Raw genomic sequence first — 20,083 nt, 5'->3', positions numbered from 1 at the left:
AAACCTTATACAACCCCAAAGCCATCTTACTTAAAGCGTAACCACTGGCACAACAAGGCATGCAGGTTAGCTTACAGACAGTTGTCATGGGCGATAAAATCAAAAGATATAACTATGATAAGACTAGCCCGTAAGGAGTACAAATCGATCCAACACTCTGCAAAACGAGCATGGGATGAACAAAGATGGAAGGATCTTTTGATAGCTAGCAAAATGAAAAACCCTCAATCATTTTGGCAGCTTGTCAAATGGGGTCGTGGAGGCCCAGGAAACATCCCATCAAACCACATTGCCCCAGACCAATGGGTATCGTTTTTTGAGGGTCAATTTGCTGTCAGGGGACACGTAGACCCATTCCCAGCGCTAAGTATAGTGACTCCGGTTCAATTTTCCCTAAGTGAAGTTGAATTAGCTGTGTTCTCGGCCCCCGTAGGTAGGGCTCCAGGTCCCGATTGTGTCCCAGTGGATTTATTCATGTCAGACAAAGAACTCTGGCTAAGGTATATATTGTTTCTGGCAAATGCTGTCGCCAGTGAAGCATCTATCCCTGACTCCTGGCGTGGGGCGGAAATTCTCCCCATATATAAGAAGGGGGATCGTTCGACTCCCATTAACTATAGGCCTATCAGTTTGATTAACTCCACGCAAAAGCCGGACTGATCTTGAATAGAATACAATTATGGATCACGGAGAACAATATATTATCCCCTTTTCAAGCTGGCTTCAGGGCTTACGTGAGCACGATAGACCAAGTATTTTATTTCCTACTAATTTATTGGCGTGTTGTACAGTTGGCGGGGGGTACCATCTATGCCACTTTCGTGGATCTCAAAGCAGCTTTTGACACTGTACCAAGAAATAAGCTTTGGACTGTGTTGAGAGACCTAGGAATCCCACTAGAGCTATTGCAGTTGGTGATTAAATTGCACAAATCAACCTATGCTCCGGTTCAATGGGGTGGTCAAGGAAATACCACCAACAAATTTCCAATCTCCAAAGGGGTACGTCAAGGATGCGTGTTGGCCCCAACCTTGTTTTCCTTATTTATAAATGGAGTGGTTAGGTATTTCCTCGATCACCCTACTGACGCCCCCTCTGTAGCAGGTATCAAAGTTCCAATTCTCATGTTCGCGGACGATACCCTCATCTTATCTAAGACCCAAGCCGGGTTGCAAAAAGCCATGGTACGTTTTGAGGTGTTTTGGTCCGAACATGAACTAATGGTGAACGTGGACAAGACCAAATTTATGGTGCTCCATAACCATAAAGTTATAAAGTCAAGATTTCTAATGAATAACGAGCCCCTAGAACAAACTGACATATTCACGTACCTAGGAGTAACCATTAACCGAAAAATGGATTGGAAGCCCCAAACAAAACTAATGGCACTTAAACATTCACAAATAGCAGGGGTGATTTTGAAAGAACATAGGCTTTCCCAAACAAAGCCAATAGGCCTCGCACTTCAGATCTATCAGGCCAAAGCCATGGCATCTATCTTATATGGGGCAGATCTGTGGGGGTTTGAAAACTTGTCTGTATTAGCTCAGGCCCAAAATAGTTTTTTGCGGGGACTGACAGGCCTCCCTCAGAGCACCCCCCCTAATTCCCTTATACTCTGACTTTGGGTGCCATCAGTTCACAGAGGTTGCAAGATTCAAACCATTGGCTTACTGGAGAAGGCTATGGTCCACTCCGGAATTAGCCCATTACGCTACAGCTCTTTTGGACATAAAAGGTAATGGTAATTCCCATAAGATTAGCTGGTTACAGCAGGTTAAAAGATCTTTGGTGGACATGGGTATGAGACAGCTATGGGATGATCCGGCCCACAATCTATTTCCATCTAAAAATGAATATAAGGATGCGTACTGGTCTATGATTAGAGCAGGAATGCTGAAACAATCTGGGGCTATATCATTGACCAGTGCCTTCCTGGAACATAAGCTAGATCCACATTACGAAGAATTCTGGGATATACTAGCCAAGCCACTGGATAGGAAATGCTACTTTCAGTTTAGGGTAGGATCATTACCCACCAAAGCCTTTACAAAATAGTGTTTCAAATTTGCCTATATGTTATACCTGACTGGGATCTTTGAATATAGCTTCACATCAGTGTTGAGCAGGGATGTTTATCCGTAAGATGCACATTACATGGGATTTTTCTCTGGTTTACATATCTCTGTCACCTCAATTTCAAATCAAATGCCATTTGTAAAGCCCCTGGTTACACCAGCTGTGTTTCCCCGTGCTAGGATCGGACCTAGGAAGAGAGAAGAAGAGCATAGGTAGCAGAACAAAGGTATAAGATAGCCACCAAAGTTACAATGCAAATAGCCAGATTCTCAATTGTTTGTCAAAGGAGTGTTCCACAGAGTCAGATCGCAACATTAAGGGCAGGGAGTTCCAGATTTTTGCTGCCAGATAGCTGAATGAGCGAACACCCATTCTCGCTTAGCGAATTTTGGGAACCTTAGCCTGAAGGGTTCCACTCAATGTGAGGGTGCGAGAGGGAGTGTAGGGGGTGATCAGAGGTGGAAGTTAGCTAGGGCTCCTATTCTACCAGATTTTATGGCAATAGCAGATTACTAGAAGTAATTATTTTCTCAACGGGCAGCCAATGGAGAGTTTTCAGAGCTTTAGAGGCTGAGGATCTTCTAGGGAGACCAAGAACCAAACGCGCTGCCGCATTCTGAATGTGCTGGAGTTTGATAGGACTTCCCTTTGCTACTCCTAGATACAGAACATTGTCATAATCTAGTTGTGACATGACCAAAGCATGCACAATAATTTTTCTGGCTGCTGTGGGGAGGAAATTGATAAGTTTCCTTAGGACTTTGAGGACTTCAAAACACTTACCTGTGACTCTCCTAACCTGATTATCAAAGGAGAGTTCCGAGTCGAACCAGACCCCTAGATTTTTGGTCACTGTTTTGTGGGTGGGGGTTTGTCCCAGGGATTCAGGCCACAAGCAGAGGTCCGTATAGAGGGAGCTTTCCCTACAATCAGTACTTCCGTTTTATTGCCATTAAGTTTAAGGAAACGGTTGGCCATCCAAGTAGCTAGCTCTTCTAGGCATGGGGAGAAACAAAGGGCAGAGGATTCCGAGTCTTGAGATAGGGTGACAATTAGCTGTGTGTCATCCGGATAGGACACAATTGTCACATTAAGTCTTTCCACAATGTTCGCAAGGGGGCCTATATAGAGATTGAACAAAGTAGGGCTTAAGATAGAGTCCTGCGGAACTCTTTGCACTAGAGACAGACTTTCTGATAGAAAAGGATTCTGCATGACCTGAAAGCTACGCTCATGGAGAAATGATCCTAGCCATCACAATGCGCTGCCTCCAACCCCGCTTCGACTAAGCCTTTGAAGGAGTAGGTTAGGCGAAACAGCGCCAAAGGCCGTGCTTTGTTCCAATAGAACTAGTGCATCGGTTTGTTTGTCATCCGCACACTACCTTACAGTTTCAGTAGCTAACAGGAGCGCAGATTCCGTGGAATACAAGGCTCTTAAACCTGACTGAGTAGGATGATATAAGTCAATAGTGGTGATATGTTTAGTTAGTTGGTCATTCACCACTTTCTCTGATATTTTAGCAAATATCGGTAGTGGAGAGATGGGGCACAGGTTATCTAGTGCCGTGAAATCAACGTAAGGTTTCTTCTGAAGTGGTAGGACAATTGCCTGCTTCCACTTCAGGGGGACCTCTCCAGCAGAAAAAGAGAGTGAGGAGTTGTTGGATATACGGGATGATAATGTCCAGTCCTTGCATCAGAACCTTAGGTGGGGCAGGGTCCGAAGGGGATCTTGACTTGATGCTAGCCACTATTATCTTCAGCTCTTCCAGGTCAGGGGCTGTGAATTCCTTAAGACCCTGCACTCTAGCTGGTTCAGCTAGGAGGGCATCAAGATTGATGGGGCTACGAGCTTCTAAAGGGAATGTGTCATAGATGTTAGCTACTTTGGAAGAAAAGAAATGGGTAATCTTATTGCAGTTCTCCATCGATGCTGGAGACGGCGCTGTAGTACGGTCCAATGATGACAGGGATTTGAGGATAAAGAATAATTCTTTGGATGAATTACTAGCTATTTGATTTTCTCAGTGTAGAAGAAACATCTGGTTCTCCTAAAAAGTGCATGATATTTTTTGAGTTCTGCTTTAGAATTGTTTTTACTGATAGGGCAATAGTCTTACCTCCAAATGTGTTTTAAGTGCTTGCACGCTTTTTTGGCTAGGCTGAATTCTTCATTAAACCAAGGCACAGAATTCTGCGCCCTGGGATTTTTATTACCCGAAATCCATGGCACAGCTTCATCAAGGGCTTACGATATCCAGTTTTGAATCTGCGAGCTGGGTAGATTGACATTTTCCCTCAATTGGGGGACATTGCGTAGAAGAGCCTCTACAAATATTTTGGAATTAAGCAAATTCCATTTCCTTCTTCTAGGCATTTGAGTAGCCTTGCAATTGGAGGCGGTCCTGTGAAATGGCTCAGTGAAAGGCACTTCATAATGGTCTGGCCAGGAAACTAATAATAGTTCCATAACTTTAACTGTGTGAAAATTGGCTAAACGTTTACTCAGAGAGAGAGGTAGCCTATCCATGTCTGCAATGTTATTAAATAGTGTTGTCTTTTTACAAATCCGATGAGAAACAAAAGTGTTACAAACCTTCAGGTTCCAGAGCTTAAGTCCTATTAATGGCTTATTATGCTAAAGAGACTTTGTCATATAATATGGGAATTCTACAGTACATCTGCCTAGAAGTACGAGAGCACTCATAAGTTATGTATTTTGTTCGATTTTCAATCACATGTATTTCCGCTTAGTAAAACATTTTTCGAAATTCACCTTATTATTAACATTCTCCCGTAACAGTGAGCACTTGTAGGTATGTCCTTTGTAATATTTCCCTTAGTAGACAAACAGGCAAGAGTCCCCGCTTTACAGCTAGCTTCATTGACTTGTTTCATTGTTAGTAAGAATGGTTCTTAGCTAGCCCTTTGTGACAACTATTTTCCTCAGGAGCTTAAGGGAGGGAGATTTTGTATTAATGTTCAATACTCTTACAAATCCAGTTTTTTGATCTCCAGCAGTCACACTCTTTGAAATCCTGCCATCATTGAAATGAAACCTCTCATCTCTTGTTTATTTCAAAATATTTTTATTATGGGATGGCATTTCTTTGTTGAGGATTGAGCCTCTTAGAAGGGAAGGGTGAGGACTCTGCTTTGGCTGTTTGTTAATATTTTTTTCCATTTCTGTCTCCAGATTGAGACATGGCCAGAAAAACTTTGGTCAGCTCAATCCGCAATTGCTAAACAGGGGGAGACAAGCGCAGAATTGCTTACAAATATATCATCGATTTTGAAAATGTCCTGTGATCTTATCTTTCCTGTTGTGGCTGTGTTCTCCCCAGATATCTCGTCACCTCAGGGAATCTAGGGAGTTATTTTTTTATAGAAAGCATTAACCGGTCCCTTCTCTGGCCCTGACCCATCCTGTGTTGCATCCCAAATCAAGTTGAAATCCCTAAAAGAATAAAAACACCCTCTGCAAAATGAGATAGCTGACCTACGAAGTCCACTCGGAAGGTCTCTTGTCCCATTTAAAGGCAATAGACCATTTTCAAACTCACCTTGGAGTCTCCCACTATCCCTTTTATTGTTAGAAATCTGCAAGCTTTATCCGTTTTAATATCTAAGATAAAGAAGCTTAGCTTTATAAATAAGAATATAGAAACTCCATTGTGTTTTGTGAGCCCTGAAGAGTAGTACGCCCTCAGATAAACCCTGTTTCTTATTGTTTTAGAAAAACGTATTCGTCATCCTTATTTGAATGGTCCTGTTTGTTTTCTAAAGACAATATCTGGTCCAATTTTCAGATTTTTTAATTTTTATTTGGGAAACTGAGAGCTTTCACATCCAGAGAAACACACCTAACCATTGTATCACATCCTAAATGGTTCCTAGCAAATAAATTCTACATTAGTCTTTCTGTCCACTATCCAGTAATTAGGCACCTCACGTCTGTTTGCGCATAGTGATTGAAGTGTCTTAAGACTTCGGGGTCTGATTTAGATCTAGTGACAGATATCCCATCAGGTAAACTATAAATCCTATACGATATAATGGGATTTATATTTCGTCAGACGAAATATCCGTCACTGTTGTGACGGAGTAACACTTTTGCCATGATCTAAATCATGCCCTTAGAGAATCTCAATCTTTTCTCCAACACATAGCTCTATAACCACATTTGGGGATATAATCAGCCTCCCACTGATTCAGGGTAGTACATTTTTTGATGCAGTCATCCATGGCCAAAGTCAGGTCTGCCTATGTTTGGAAGATCAAGCCCAAAGACGAAATCCCATTCTAAATGTTCCCTGGCTGAGGCTATTAAAGGATGGGTCCCCTTGGACCAGAGGCCCAAGTAGAACATGGCATATAAGGCAACAAGTCTAAATAACCACTGAAAATAACAAATTCATAGGGAATCAATTGTGAGTAGGTACATCTGATCAAACCTTTCCAGGATATCCCCATAAGGGTTATTCATTACCTCACTGAGGCAGTAGATCTATTGGGTTTCCCCTGGCCCCCTTTCATGTCATGCAGTCATTAAATGTGTCCCTCTTAATTTCTCTTTTTTCTTTTGAAACTGGCCAGACCATCCATTACCTCAGACCTTTTTAGTGCTGTAGCTATCTTTTGAGCGTCGGCTCTTATTGCAGAGTTTGATGGAGTGTATCTAGTGTGAGAGCCTGACAATGAGGAAGCAGACCCAAATGAGCCCAGCAGGTCCTTCTGAAAAGGTGTTTTATGAGGCATTCGGTGTGGAATGGTGCCTTGTTATGGACCTTTGACAAATTGTTTAATGCTGAGGTTTGTATGTTGGACGTACTAGACCTAGAGCAACCGTTGCTAAAAGAGGGGTAAGACCATATCTTGAGTACTTCCGTTTCATATTACTTATTACCAAATGTTTGCTGAATCACATTGACTGTCTAAGGAGTAATTCCTCAGCTAAAGCTCTTACCTTGCAGCTAGCCTATGTAATTTTCTACCATCCATCTTCTTCACTTTTCTATAAAAGAGAGCTTAATTTTCTTCCATGGCCCAGATTCCTTCAGTTCGCCGGAATGCATATCAGACCACTGACATTTTTGTAAACAGAGCTCTCCAGGAAATCACAGTCTCTGCCAGAAGCAGCTTTTCGCTAGTACCACCAGGTTCTCACTGTTGGACCTCACATGTTACCCTTCTTGCTGCTCCGAGGTCCAAGGAGTACTGGGGTCACAAATGCATTGTTGGAGCCTGATCTGCAATTCATCTCCAACCATCAGTCTCATCATGAGAGACAGAATAGACAACAGGTCCGAGGATCAGGATTGGACTCCCGACACTGAGAACACTAAGCGTAGTGCTTAGCTGTGGTGCACCCTAGTTGATTACTTCGCCTTGGTCTCTTCCATCATGGTGGATGGCTGTCGAGGGCTGACCTTTTTGACCCCTGACACTTCTTCCTGAAGCAACTTCAGACTCCAGAATTGTCACATGTAGCTGAGAGATGCTACTAGAAGTGAAGCACAATAGGGGGAAAAATGTAATTCTGTAAAAAAAAAAAATAGAAAAAAAAATTTTTTACACCACGACAGGTCAATTAACAGGAAGAGCAAAGAAACGAAGCTTGAAGAAAAAAGCAAGATGCAAAGGAAAACCAGTGCATCCAACTAGCAAGCAACATGTAAGCAAGCATAATTGTGATGCAAGCTGAAGCTGGTCTGGTGTCCTTTTTATAGCCCAAAAGAGGAAGTAACTTGTGTAAATAAATTGAAAATGGTAAGCCACCCTCTTACCTTGGACCATTCAAAGATTAAATACTTGTAAGAGGAAACCTTAACCAAAAGAAAATAATCTGGCATTGACTACTAAGCCCTAATCTTCCATGCCTGCAGTGTTAAATGACACCGTCAGTGGCTTCAGAAAAGATACAATTTGCTCCCATAAATGTAATTATGCAGTAGCCCATGTGAAAGCACCCTTAGTCAAGGACGTTTTTAATGGCTTGGGTTAAGGATTTTTTTGCTTAACTCTGCTTTACATCCCTGACAGGTTAATTATTGTTGATGCCATTCTTTCTTGGTCTTACCATAGAATCTGCACTAGGATTGAAGCAGTCTCAGTAAGCCGACCCACAGTGAGACAAAGATAATTTTTACATCAAGGTACTAAGCCTACCCAGCCCAGCTTATTTTAGCATGGCTGCACTCAAGCTCATTTAGGCACAGGAGCAAGCAGTGGGACGTTGAGAGCATGTTCACAGACAGGTCTGCTTCTGGCCGTCCCATCTGTCAGAAGAGGTGCAAGGCAAGATGCCTGAATGGCCATTGAACTAAATAAATGTTTACCTGTGGGGTGCTCAAGGCAAAAAGGTTAGGTAGTCATCCCCTCCAAGCAACTTCATGCCCCTAAGTGCCAGAACCTTCTTGAACTATATGGCTAGTGAGAAGTCTTTTTGTGGACAAAAAAAGAGATAAAAAGGACCATGTAGTGACCACCAAGAGTTTATTCTTCTTTTGTTCTCTTGTCTCTGGAAAAAAAGAAAATTGACTATCTTATTGGGATTTTTATTCACCGGTGAAAGGAAGAGACTCGGGCTGATTTCACTAGAACCTTGAAGGGCATCTCAATTGACAGACACAAATTAAGTACTACTTTTTATTGGCCCTATGCCCCTCTTCATGCACATTCAATCAGTTAAGAGCTGGTGGAAGAGATCTATAAACTCATGAAGTTGGGTGCTATATGGATAGCAAAGGCACCCCAGCTAGTTATAGGAGAAGGGTTTATTATTGATTCTTAAAAGTAAAGCAAGTGTGTATATGTCTATCTGTGGACCTATGACATTTAAATCATTATCTATACAAAGGCTCATTCAGGATGTGACCCCCAGCACCAATCCTTAATTCACTCTATTTGTTATTCACTCCCTTTGAGGGGCTCCCTCCCTGCAATGGACTTCAGTAAACCCAATTTCCATATCCTTGCCCTTGACCTGAGCTTGGTCTCCAGCGTCATTACCAAGTTAATTTGAACACTTGACAGATGAAGTGCTGTCTTCTGGGATCAAGAAGCACTTTGCAGACCTGCAGGCCTGCATTACTACACAAGGAGTCCTAATAATTGTTTACCTCCAGGATCATTCTGGGGGGTGCAGACAAATTCACAACCAACAACCTCTCCAGCCTGCAGTAGCCCTACATGTCAATATGTCAAATTATGATGCAGCTACTCAAAACAGCTTGGACTCCTGTGTATCTTCACCACGACAGTTCAGTGTAGTCTTAGTAGCAGGTTTAGGAGGAGGAGGCAGCATCTCCCTGCAGTGTGTCCAGCAGGGCATGGGCATCTGAAACTCTCCAAAACTGTCTTTGTGTGGGTGCCTCTGCTCTCAACATCTTTTCTCAGTGCTCTGAATTCTCTCTTCCCCATCTTTGTAACTCAGGACTTTAAAACATTAAAAAAAATTGTAAACAGTTCTTTGCTGATACTTCCTTGTAGTCTAAACTGTCTCCAGTTTCTAATCTTTCATAGCTTCATCTTTAAATCACAGAAATATGGTCGGACATACTCCCCTCTTCCTTATGGGTTTCGCCGGAAACTTTAACCAGCAGCATTTCTTTATGTCTGCAGTTAAATTCTTCTAAGAATCTGCAAGATTGTGATTCCTCTATCTTGAGGGCTCCAAAATATGTAATGTTGTGTATCAAAATTGCAATAAACAGGATTTAAATAGACTTCCCTTTCTTAAAATAATCTATTGACCTATATGCTGAGATTATGCCTCCAGTAAACAAGTCAAGTCTGATAAGGAATATTGATATTATACAAATCCAACTTGATGCAACAATTTTCCCTGTACAACCAGAAAAAAACAGTAGAACTCCTTTCTATGTCAGAAATATTTGTATTTTATTTTTGTCTACTTTTTCTTAAGGCTGAAAAAGACCTGTCCCAATACCCTGAGCGGACTTTCCTGATGAACACATTTGTGGAGAAAAGTTATTAAGACTTTGCTTCCCTTATCTTAGTTGCACACACCTGCTCAGTTCAACACAGAGGCAAATAGAGCTCCTGTACAGCTCCCTCAGCCAAAGCAAATGTTTTCCCTTTTTCACAGCTGCACCAAACACAAGTATAGACATAGGTGCATTCTTGCTCTCCAAATGAAATGCACAGTCAGATCAGATCCTCACTGCTCTTCCAATCTCTGTTTTAGATCCTGTTTTAAATGTTGATGGTTTCTCTGTTTTCTTCTTAAGAAGATACATTAAGTCAAATTGAATCATGTGGTAAGAGTGCTAGTGATCCTGTATTCAAACACACCCATACGTAGCTGTTCCTGCAGATGTGGTGAACTAGCTTTGTAAAATATTGGCTCCTCCCTGCTACTGTTTGGTATACTCCTTAAAAGGATGATTTAAAATCATCCATACTCTTTTTGTCATTCTACCTGAAACAGGTGTACAAATGTGATTTGGCATTAAAACTTCCAGGGATTTTTCCTGTATGGTTTAGGGCCTACATCAAGGCCATTCATTCCCTGAGATATACCTTGTTGACTGATACTCTAATATTCATAATCAATATAATATTTCTTTCTGTGAGCTCTTGTGTTTATAGTTTAATATGTATTGAATAAAATACCATCTATTCTAATGTATTGTTTACAGGGTTGATGTTTGTGTTTTAGCTCAAGGTGCGAGACATTGCTGGACAGGCACTCTCCTTTATTCAGGACTTTGTTAAAGCTTTGTTGAACTTCCACACATACACAGAACAAAGAGTACAGATTTTTCCCATCGATTCTGCCATTGATGTAATCTCACCTCTAAATCAAAAGGTAAATTCATATTTGTTTCAGAAATGAGAATTGCTATGTCTGATGGAAATGTGCACAGAAATCCAGACGATATTTTGGTGTAATCCTTCCACTTTTTTTTAGTTGATTTGGAGTTAATTCTATATAATACAGTGCCTTATGCAAAACTTATTGTAATTTTGCAGTGACGATACTGGGATGTTTTCATACTGTAGCTCATGCTTTTAAATTGGTGTTGATGAGAGTGTACTGTTTTGAATTGTACTTTCATTATTAGAATTGTGAAAACGCTTAGAATGTACAATTTGAAAAAGTTTAGTTTAAAAAATGCTATATTCAGCAATACTGATCAGTTCTCTTAACTCAGATGATGTACAATGGGTTGGAATGCTACCCCGAGTGATGGTCAGTGGTTAGACTATTTGTAAGCATTCCTCTCATAACCTTTTGTATGTTTTGGTTCAACCCCTTTTCCCAGGTTTTGGCTTCTTGGAGCATTTTTCTCATTCTTTGGGTGCAGTATGTGCACTCATTGTGTTGCTTTCTGGTTTCCCTTTCTAAACTAAATCCAGCGACCTGTAGATCCCCTTTGTATGCATTTGTTTTAATGAACACAGCTCTTCACAAATATTATGTGTCTGAGAATATCGCTAAAAGTACAGAATGAAGATGTGACCTCTTCCTGGGCTACTCCATATTTTTATTTCTCTCTGTGCCCGTTGCTGTTTGAGGAGTATACAGAAGGTTTCTTACTAGAGAAAGCACCTTCTTGTACATAGCTAGTGTCAGGAAGGCATTGACCACTGGAGAGAATTGTGAGAGGATGGCAAGGGATGCCCTTCCAGAAACCCCTTTGAAGCGGGAAACACTACTTTATGTGTTATTGTTTGGAATTGTGAATGTTGGAGATGCACTGGCACTGATTGGCAGTGGGCTGATGCACAACTGTCAGGCAAGGGATATTTTTACGTTTGAGTTCCAGCTTGAGAAAGAACACCAGAACAAAAAGGACCCAACTGTAGCGCTTCCAGGACATGGAGATGAGTTATTTGGTTCCTTGAATCACGGAATAAGCTTGAAGATCCTGCTGAAGGTCTTTAGCTGCCATCCTGATGACTTGCCTGCTTGGTAGCTTTCTGCCAGAACAATGAGTCTAGACGCAAGGACATTATCTAGAAGCCCTCTTTTCTCCTCACCAGAAATCAGAACATCGTTTCATCAAGAACCACTGTCTGCAAGTGCAGGTGAGCGGAGAGGTGACACTTTCCTGGCAGTCACCATTTTTCCCTCCACCATATATAACACCAGAGCTTAACTTGAGCCTGTGGTTGCTGGTGGGGCACACTCAAACTCATTTTTAGAGACCAGCAATTATTTTTCCTTATCAGACATTTCCCAATAGCATAGAAGGGAAAACACACAAAGGAGAAAGAATGAGCAAAAGATAGATGGAAAAAAACATAGTGAAGAAAGAAAGCAGGAACCTGCAAGAGTAGGATAAAGGGGCCTAGAGTGTCTAGCAGTGTATAAGGAGGCCTACGATGGATTCAAGACTACTCGGCTTTGGCATTGGCTCTGGCCGTGGGCTTCTGAACAGAGCTTTGAGCATCAACACTCCTTCTTTAACAAATTAAGCACTGTATTAAGCAAGCAATTGTCTGACCTGCAGAGGTCCGGTATTCAGTTGGCCTGCTTGCTGGCTGGATTGATAGATATTGAGAAGTACTTACATAGCCCAAGTGTGTTCGCTTGTGCCTGTGTACTCTTACCTCATTTGTACTCATGCCCAGACAGACGAAATCCCCATTTATCGTCAGCGTTCAGCCCCCAAATTGTGGAGCCATTGACTTTGAGTTACTAGGAATGTCAAGTCTTGATAATCCACATTTTAACAGACTGACCTATACTAACCCTAACCCAGGAAGGTACTCAGCTCTTTCTCCTGAATTTAATACAAACACTGGTTTCCAAGATAGGTTATTTCTACTGTACAGAGGTACTCTGTCATTTCCTTACAGGTTGCCACTGTTTCTCATCTCTCAACCAGATTCCTATGTTTATGATCAGTAATATTGTGAATGGTAAAGGTATGTAAATTTAGATACAAATGAAATTAAATCTTTGTGACAAGATTGCAATCCTTTAACGTTCAGCCAAGTATTCATGAACAGCATTTGTTTGTGAAGAGTATACTCTAGAAGCTTGTAAACAAATTCCTAGATGGGTTCCAATCAGAGCACAACAGTGAGCTACCTGCCTTAAGAGTTGACGGCTAACCAACAGGGCTTTTACTGCCTGAACTTTCAGCATTATTTGTTAGAATAGAACATGTTGTTTTGATGAACGGTCTTGGCCAAGCTAGCAGACCCTGCTTTGGAATATTTTTAATCCTTTGTCAGTGTTCGAAACTTGCTGCGTTGCTTTTTGCTCTGCTGAATGTCCTGTCATTTTACTGGTTATGCTGCTTTCTGCACTCTGACTCATCTTATACACTTTTCATGCCCAACCTCTGGTGAAGCTGGTTTGCCTATTTGTCTTAAAGGCATGCTCCTGCCCTTACGGTACTTGTCTTTTTCTGAAATCTTACCACCAGTCTTCTGATGCTGTTAGTTGGCTAAGGGATTACCGCACCGTGTATTCTGCCTGCCTTATGTAACCGCATCTTTTGTGAAAGATTTTGCCATTCCCTGCTACTATGACACTTAATGGTACTAGCACTCTCTTCCACCTCAAATATGACAACTGTTAAGCAACAAATCCAGTTTAAGGCTTTTTGGTGTGTTACCTGGGTCTTCCACTGGACGTTTTAAGTTTTTCTTTCAATTCTGCTTAGTCCTACGTTCCTGTGCAGCCTCTCAGACTTTCTGAATTGTACCTCCTAAAAATTCCCATTTTCAAGCATGGTTATTGCATGAGCAGAGCTTTCTGGGATATTGCGCCTTTGACCACCTTCAATTCCACAGGGCTCTAAAGACCCATTTATTTTGTCATTACTTTGTTATACTGTCTTCTGCTTTTAAGTTTCACTTGTTGTTTACAAACACCAAGGTGAATGTTTGCAATGTATATATATGTTGTGTCAAATCGCTTACACCTTCAAAACCGCAACTGCAAAGTATATATCTCTTTCATATCAATCCCTAAATTGGCAAGCAGTTAATGCTTGCAAACTATATATAGTCTGAACAGTTGAAGTGCCTTTATTTACCACTGTATTTTCACTGTTAAATTGAGTTATGTATTGAGATTTTTGCTATTTCACTTTAATTTTACTGTAGATATATTAATCTTTTTAGTTATAATAAAAGTCGTGTTGTAACATTCAAACTCAGGTTGGACATTGTTATCTTTATTGCAACTGTTAGACTTGTGTTGCGGTGTTCTCTGACGTAACCTCATGGCAGCTCTGTTGAGCTAACCTTTACCTCCTCATTGACAGGTAGACAGAGAGACAAGGAGTCTTGAAAGTCCAACTCTCTATTTAAAACAAAAGTAGTTAGTGCTCTGCTATCTCAGTGTTTGCCCCCATATTTACAGTGTGTTGAGGTATCAGTGTACACTCATTTAAAAAGTAAGGGGGCAATTATTATGGTGTTAGGCATACGTGTTGTTTGTGTGACTGTCATGTATATCTGTATTTCGCTACTTTTCTTCATGAAAACTGCTTCCAATCAGTCAATCTGTATTTATAAACTGCGGCTAATGACCCAATAGCATATCATCGCGCTTCCAATGTATTTTAATGTTGATCCTCGTTTGAGTAAACACTTTTTGTGCCGTTGTTTTCTTGACATTATTTTCTCCTGTGTGGAGTTGGTGGAGAGTTTGTAAATAAAGGTAATTAACATTGGAATATGATTTTCTTTTTCCCAAACCCAACTTTTAACAGTTATAAACAGTGCTGGATTTTGGATGTTTGTGCTTGTTCTGAGGATGAGTCCTTTAAAGCTCAGACGAGTTCTTTTGCCCCATAAATGTAATGTTAATGCTTTATTACATTACTACTGAAACATGGATAGTACATTTACTTGATGAAAAACTATCTGATGCCTCGTGATTAAATTTAGAGGTTGTTCTGCAGGATTCTTTCTGTTCTGCAACTCCACGCATGAAGGCGAGAAAATCACACACAGGTCCTAAACTGTGCTGGAAGATTTCTTTTTCCACAAAAAGGTATCAATAATGGCTAATTAAGGGGCATTTTATTTGCCCTCCTGTCTTCATAAAATACTTTACCTGCTACCACCAACTCCTTGCACTTGCTTGTAGAGAAACAACAAAGACATAAGTCATAAAAGCAAAATCTAAAACCCGACCTTATGAGGTATTTTTCTTCTGAATAATCACTCTGCCAAAGCTCAATTAATTTCCCTAGTCTACAATCAACCTGAAATGTTAATTGAAAGAACATGAAGCAGCCCAAGTAGCAGCTTGCATATGTCTACAATATAAAGACCAGATCACCGTGCTTATAAGACTGCCTTACCCATGTTGGAAACACACCCAAACTGATCAAGGAAAATCCTTCTCAGTATCTAAGTAACCTAAAGGAAATGATTGGCTTGCTGTATCTCCTCAGAACAACAACAGCATTTTTTTTACCCCAGTTGCTGCTTTCAGACTAATCAATAGACTGCTGTATTCAGTCGTTCATTGGTGATAGACCATACTGGATTTTACTACATCTAAAAAATGAAGTTTGAAATCTTCAGTCCCATGAGGTACTGGCCTTCAAGTTTGGGAGAATTATCTCCTTCACATATGAGATACTTTAAATCAGGGAAACCAACTCACCAACCCTCGTGGCTGTGCTAAGTGCCACGAGGAAGAAGTCCTAGAAAGCCAGATATTTTTATAATGATTCTCCCGGAGGCATGAAGGTAGGCTTCTGTAAAAATAGACAGCTCCATTGGTAAAGTTCAGGAAGGATACATAAAGTTGGCTGTAATGGATCAAAATTCATAAACAGTCTTGACGCATAGGTTTCAAATGAAGATAAAACCCACCAAGAGGATCAGAAACTCCTTAAATACTGTCCACAAAAGCTTTAAGACTGACAAAATCTTGTCTGTGTCATTCTGCAAAAATTGTAATACACTTCCAGGAGCACATTGTACTGGAGATATTTTATTTACCCAACACCAATCATTAAAGAAAGCCCATAGGTGGATATAGACATCGTAGAGTAGCTACTCCTAGAAGCCTGTAGTGATAAAGAAACAGGAAGAGCATGACCCTCTCTAAGGAGTCTTCTCTTCTTAAACTCCAAACTGATAAAGTGAAGGTTAGTAACAGCATAAGTGTTGATTGAAGCAAGGGAGGATGATACACTGACATGAGCCAAAAAGGAGGAACACCAGCCCATCTCGGCCAAAAATGGTACCAGCAGGATTACATCTGCTTGTTCCCCCTGGATTTTGCAGGAGAGACCTCAAATATGATTTAGGAGAGTGATTTGGAAAAGGAAACAATTCTCGGAAACCTCCTGAGACAAACCTCTTGAAAACCAGGGCATTGAAAATGAAATCCTATGAACTAGGAAAGATTTTCCTCAGGCAGATAGCCGGCATATTGTGTATCTCCAGAAACTGAAATGAGAATTGCTTTCTAAGCAAGATTTTCTCTTGCCCAAATACAAAACAAAATGTGTCAATTGATTTAACATTTGAGTCCCAACACCTAAATTGCAGATGTATTTATGTTTATTTGACCATATTGACTGGGTTAACTAACTTTGCGGCCTTTTATGATCTAATCTGAGAACTAGCTTAAAGGCCTTCCATATTGCCACCAACTCTTTCTAAATAGAAGACTGTATTCCTTCTTGCTTGACGAAAGACTCTGAGCTGACTGGGCAACAGGACTGTTCCTAACTACAGCATCTGGCTCTTATTGACAACTTTTGTGCTTGGTAAGAGTCCTCCTGATCTGGTCAGGTGCATCTGAATATTCTGTGTGATATACTGCACCACCTGGCCCAAATGAACACATTTGCTCAAGGGATGATGGACAAAGAATGTTTTTCTTTCCTGGTTGTTATCAAAGTCCCTGTATAGAATGCAAAGAGGATCAACTGATTGCCTGAATAGGAAAGAATCTTGATTTGTTGATTGTGGAGCAGGAACATTAAAAGGGCTAGGGTTTTGTTAAAGACTCTTGGAGCAGGTTTGAGGCCAAAAGTGAATGACCCTAGATTGCCAGTGTTAAGCTCCACAGTGAACCTGTGATTCTGCAGATTAAAAGTTGAAATGTGCCTCCTGTAAGTCGGTTTTAGTGTAAAAATGTCTACTTCTGACAGCAGAAGCAGATTCACCCGTTGAAGGGTGTTCATTAAAATGGATCATCGGTAGGGAGTTGTAAAGAGATTTCAAATTTGTCATCATTTTGTATTCACTTGATAATCTCTGTACATGAAAGTAAACTGCTCCCATGACAACACAAAGGATGGCTGTCTTTAGAATCTAGGAAGGGACATTGTTCTTCAGGTCCTCTCTATTCATTACATTAATAGACCAAGGAGCCCGAATGAATCTGGAAATTGGAGGGTTGGGAAAAAACATCTTATATTGCTGGCAATTTGGTTATTGAAATATTTCATATCCTTTGGAAACTCCCATACACTTATCATAGTAAGTTATATTGCTTTGATTTTCCCTTTCCCCACAAAGGAAAAATGAAAGGAGTCATTACCATCAACTTCCCTCAGCTGGAAATATGATCTGCTGAATGAACAAGCAAGCCCTGTCCATTTGTCCTTCACACGGTTCCTCTTATCTTCCTCAAATGACCTGTACTTATAAGTTCAAACAAGTAGGATTCTGGCCTCCTCCAATTCTTCTTCTCAAAAAAAGTATTAACCTCTCAAAGTGTCCTTTATAAATAGTCTTTCTGGGATATCTCTATCTTCCCAATCCCTTTAATGCAGATGTTGGTAGGAAGCCATTACTCCCCTGCAAGCCATGACTGATGCACTACCAATGTTGAAAACTACATCCTATAGAAATCTTTTTTAAATAGATCTGTTTTAGTAGTTTAACTTAGACAATTTTTAAGAGTCAATTATATTTCAAAATGGCAGTATAATCTTTCAATATTTGAGGAACTTTTTCCTGGGTAGATGTGTACAGTAAGGATTATTTTGTATATGTTGTTATCATCATGTCCTTTTTTGTTCTAGACACATTTTGCATCATTGCAACAAATTAAACAGGAAAAAACAAAGCAACAAACGACCACAGTGTGTTTTCCAGCATTCCTCAGAGCTATTGCATGGCTCCACCCACCCTTCCAATTACATGTCTGGCTAATATGAGAGGCCGGTTTGATATGTTGACCCTTACATTTGTCAGCTTGTATTCACTATGGTTTTCAAATATGTGTAGAATTTCATGCAGTAGTCCTGCTAGAGGTGAAAGTGGGTCTGAACGCATGGCTTGCATGTAACAGCGTCTTGGTAGTTTTCACACAGTCCCGCTATAGGCCTCCGCCTCATTCCCCATTGCTTTTCTCTATGCAGATTTTACTTTCCACCCTGACCCTTTATATTGCCTCCCCCGTCCACTGTTAATGTGGAAGGCTTTGTCCAATAGCAAGTAGATATCCATGAATCTGTTGCCTTCTGATCTAGCTTTGGGATAGGGAACAGCCCAAGCTGGTTTATTTTAATTGTGTTGAGGTTTCTCCTACCCTGTGTTTCTTTTAGCTGTGCTGTGCTGTGATTACCCTACAGAAACTGGCTATGGTAGGACAACTTCAGTCTATTACTCCTTGATCATCCTTATCTTCAGTCAAGGCAGGGCTATTCTATTTAATCTGTTGGGTGTCATGTATTCAGTGCATAAACAGTTAATCTGAGAATATTTCAATCTACTATTTATTGATACCTTTTGAGGACTTTGTATATTCTGCTATAACTCGTTAGCCTCTAGTTCTTTCCTGAGCGTTCCACCCCAGGTATCTCTTAGGCTGGACAAGTCATGTTTAGTTATCAATGACAGGAGCTTACATAGCTATGACGTTAATTTACAGTCTCGTCCAGTCGTAAGCAGGTCTAGCAGTTATGTTTTTTTATGTATCTGGGGTTCCATTCAACCAGCTCCCCAGGTCTTTTTAACCACCACTGTTTTGAATGTTATAAATGGATTTTCAGAAACTCTATCATCATCCACTAGTTTGACTAAATAGTTAGTTTCAGGCGCCCACCAGTTCTACCCTCAATTATGTCAAGGTCCTCATCCTGGGAGCTCTGAAGAACACTCCCTGCAGTGTAGGGATGCCTACCAGCAGCAGTGCCAAAACATAAATTCTGTTCTGTGGGGTTCTCTTGATTATTATTCAACAACACTGCATCCTATTCTTAGCCGCTTGGATCTTAATATATATGCCTCTTTTGGTCTGACTGATGTTGTCACCAATGCACCTTGCTGCTGCACTACTCCCAGGCGGTCAATTTCTTCAAGTTGGAGTCCCCCCCCCCCCCCAACAATTTGCTCCCCATTGCACTTGTGATGCCAGGTAATATAACCTGTATTCTGGTCCACCCACCCCAATGCCTGTTCCGGCATGGGGCATTGCAGGATGCCTAGGCCCGTTCTGCGTCTTCTCCTATCCCACATAAGCAGTTTCTCTGGACTATTTCAATGGAATCCCTTTTTGAAGTGATACAGTAAGCGAGGCAGTATGTTCTTTTTAGGTAAATCTGTTCTGGCCATTTTAGGTAGCCATAAGGTGTTCCAGAGCTCCCATTTCGTTTTAGTGATCCAAACACTGCTCCCAGATTTTCAGCTCTAACATCTCTCTTCATGTGATATACCTTGATGCCCAATATCTGAATGTATGATGCCCATGCTATTCTCCAGTGCTCCATTCTGTCTGGCAACTGGCACAATTTTGAGGAAATTGGGAATGCATATGTTTTTGACTAGTTTGTCTTGAGCTTTAAGAACATTCAAAGCTCCTCAAACTCCCTATTGCAGATTGCAACCCTGCCTGGACATTCCGTATGATAGTAGGTTGTCTGCATACCAGCATGCAACAGCATTTCTCTCTCCTTCCCCACCTGTATCATCTCATCCAATGAAAAAACTTTGCTTTCGGCCTAGAAGCCCAAAATATTTTTTTCCCCCCTTGAACACCTTCTAAAGTTATAGAGGTATGGCCTCTTTTACCAGATGGCTATGGTATGGCCAAA

At 40.9% G+C, this 20,083-nt stretch overlaps 1 protein-coding gene across 1 annotated transcript in view; it reads left to right on the top strand.

Moving 5' to 3' along the window:
- The window catches only part of PPP1R21 (protein phosphatase 1 regulatory subunit 21), a 395,061-nt gene that overhangs the window by 144,120 nt on the left and 230,858 nt on the right, over nucleotides 1-20,083 (top strand). The window contains exon 9 of the mRNA XM_085612732.1: nucleotides 10,765-10,914. Within this exon, the coding sequence (XP_085468858.1) occupies nucleotides 10,765-10,914 (150 nt within the window). The remainder of the gene's footprint in view (nucleotides 1-10,764; nucleotides 10,915-20,083) is intronic.

This window comes from Triturus cristatus, chromosome 6 (genome assembly GCF_964204655.1).
Source record: "Triturus cristatus chromosome 6, aTriCri1.1, whole genome shotgun sequence".
Classification (NCBI taxonomy): domain Eukaryota; kingdom Metazoa; phylum Chordata; class Amphibia; order Caudata; family Salamandridae; genus Triturus; species Triturus cristatus.
This window is presented reverse-complemented; position numbering and strand designations above follow the sequence as displayed.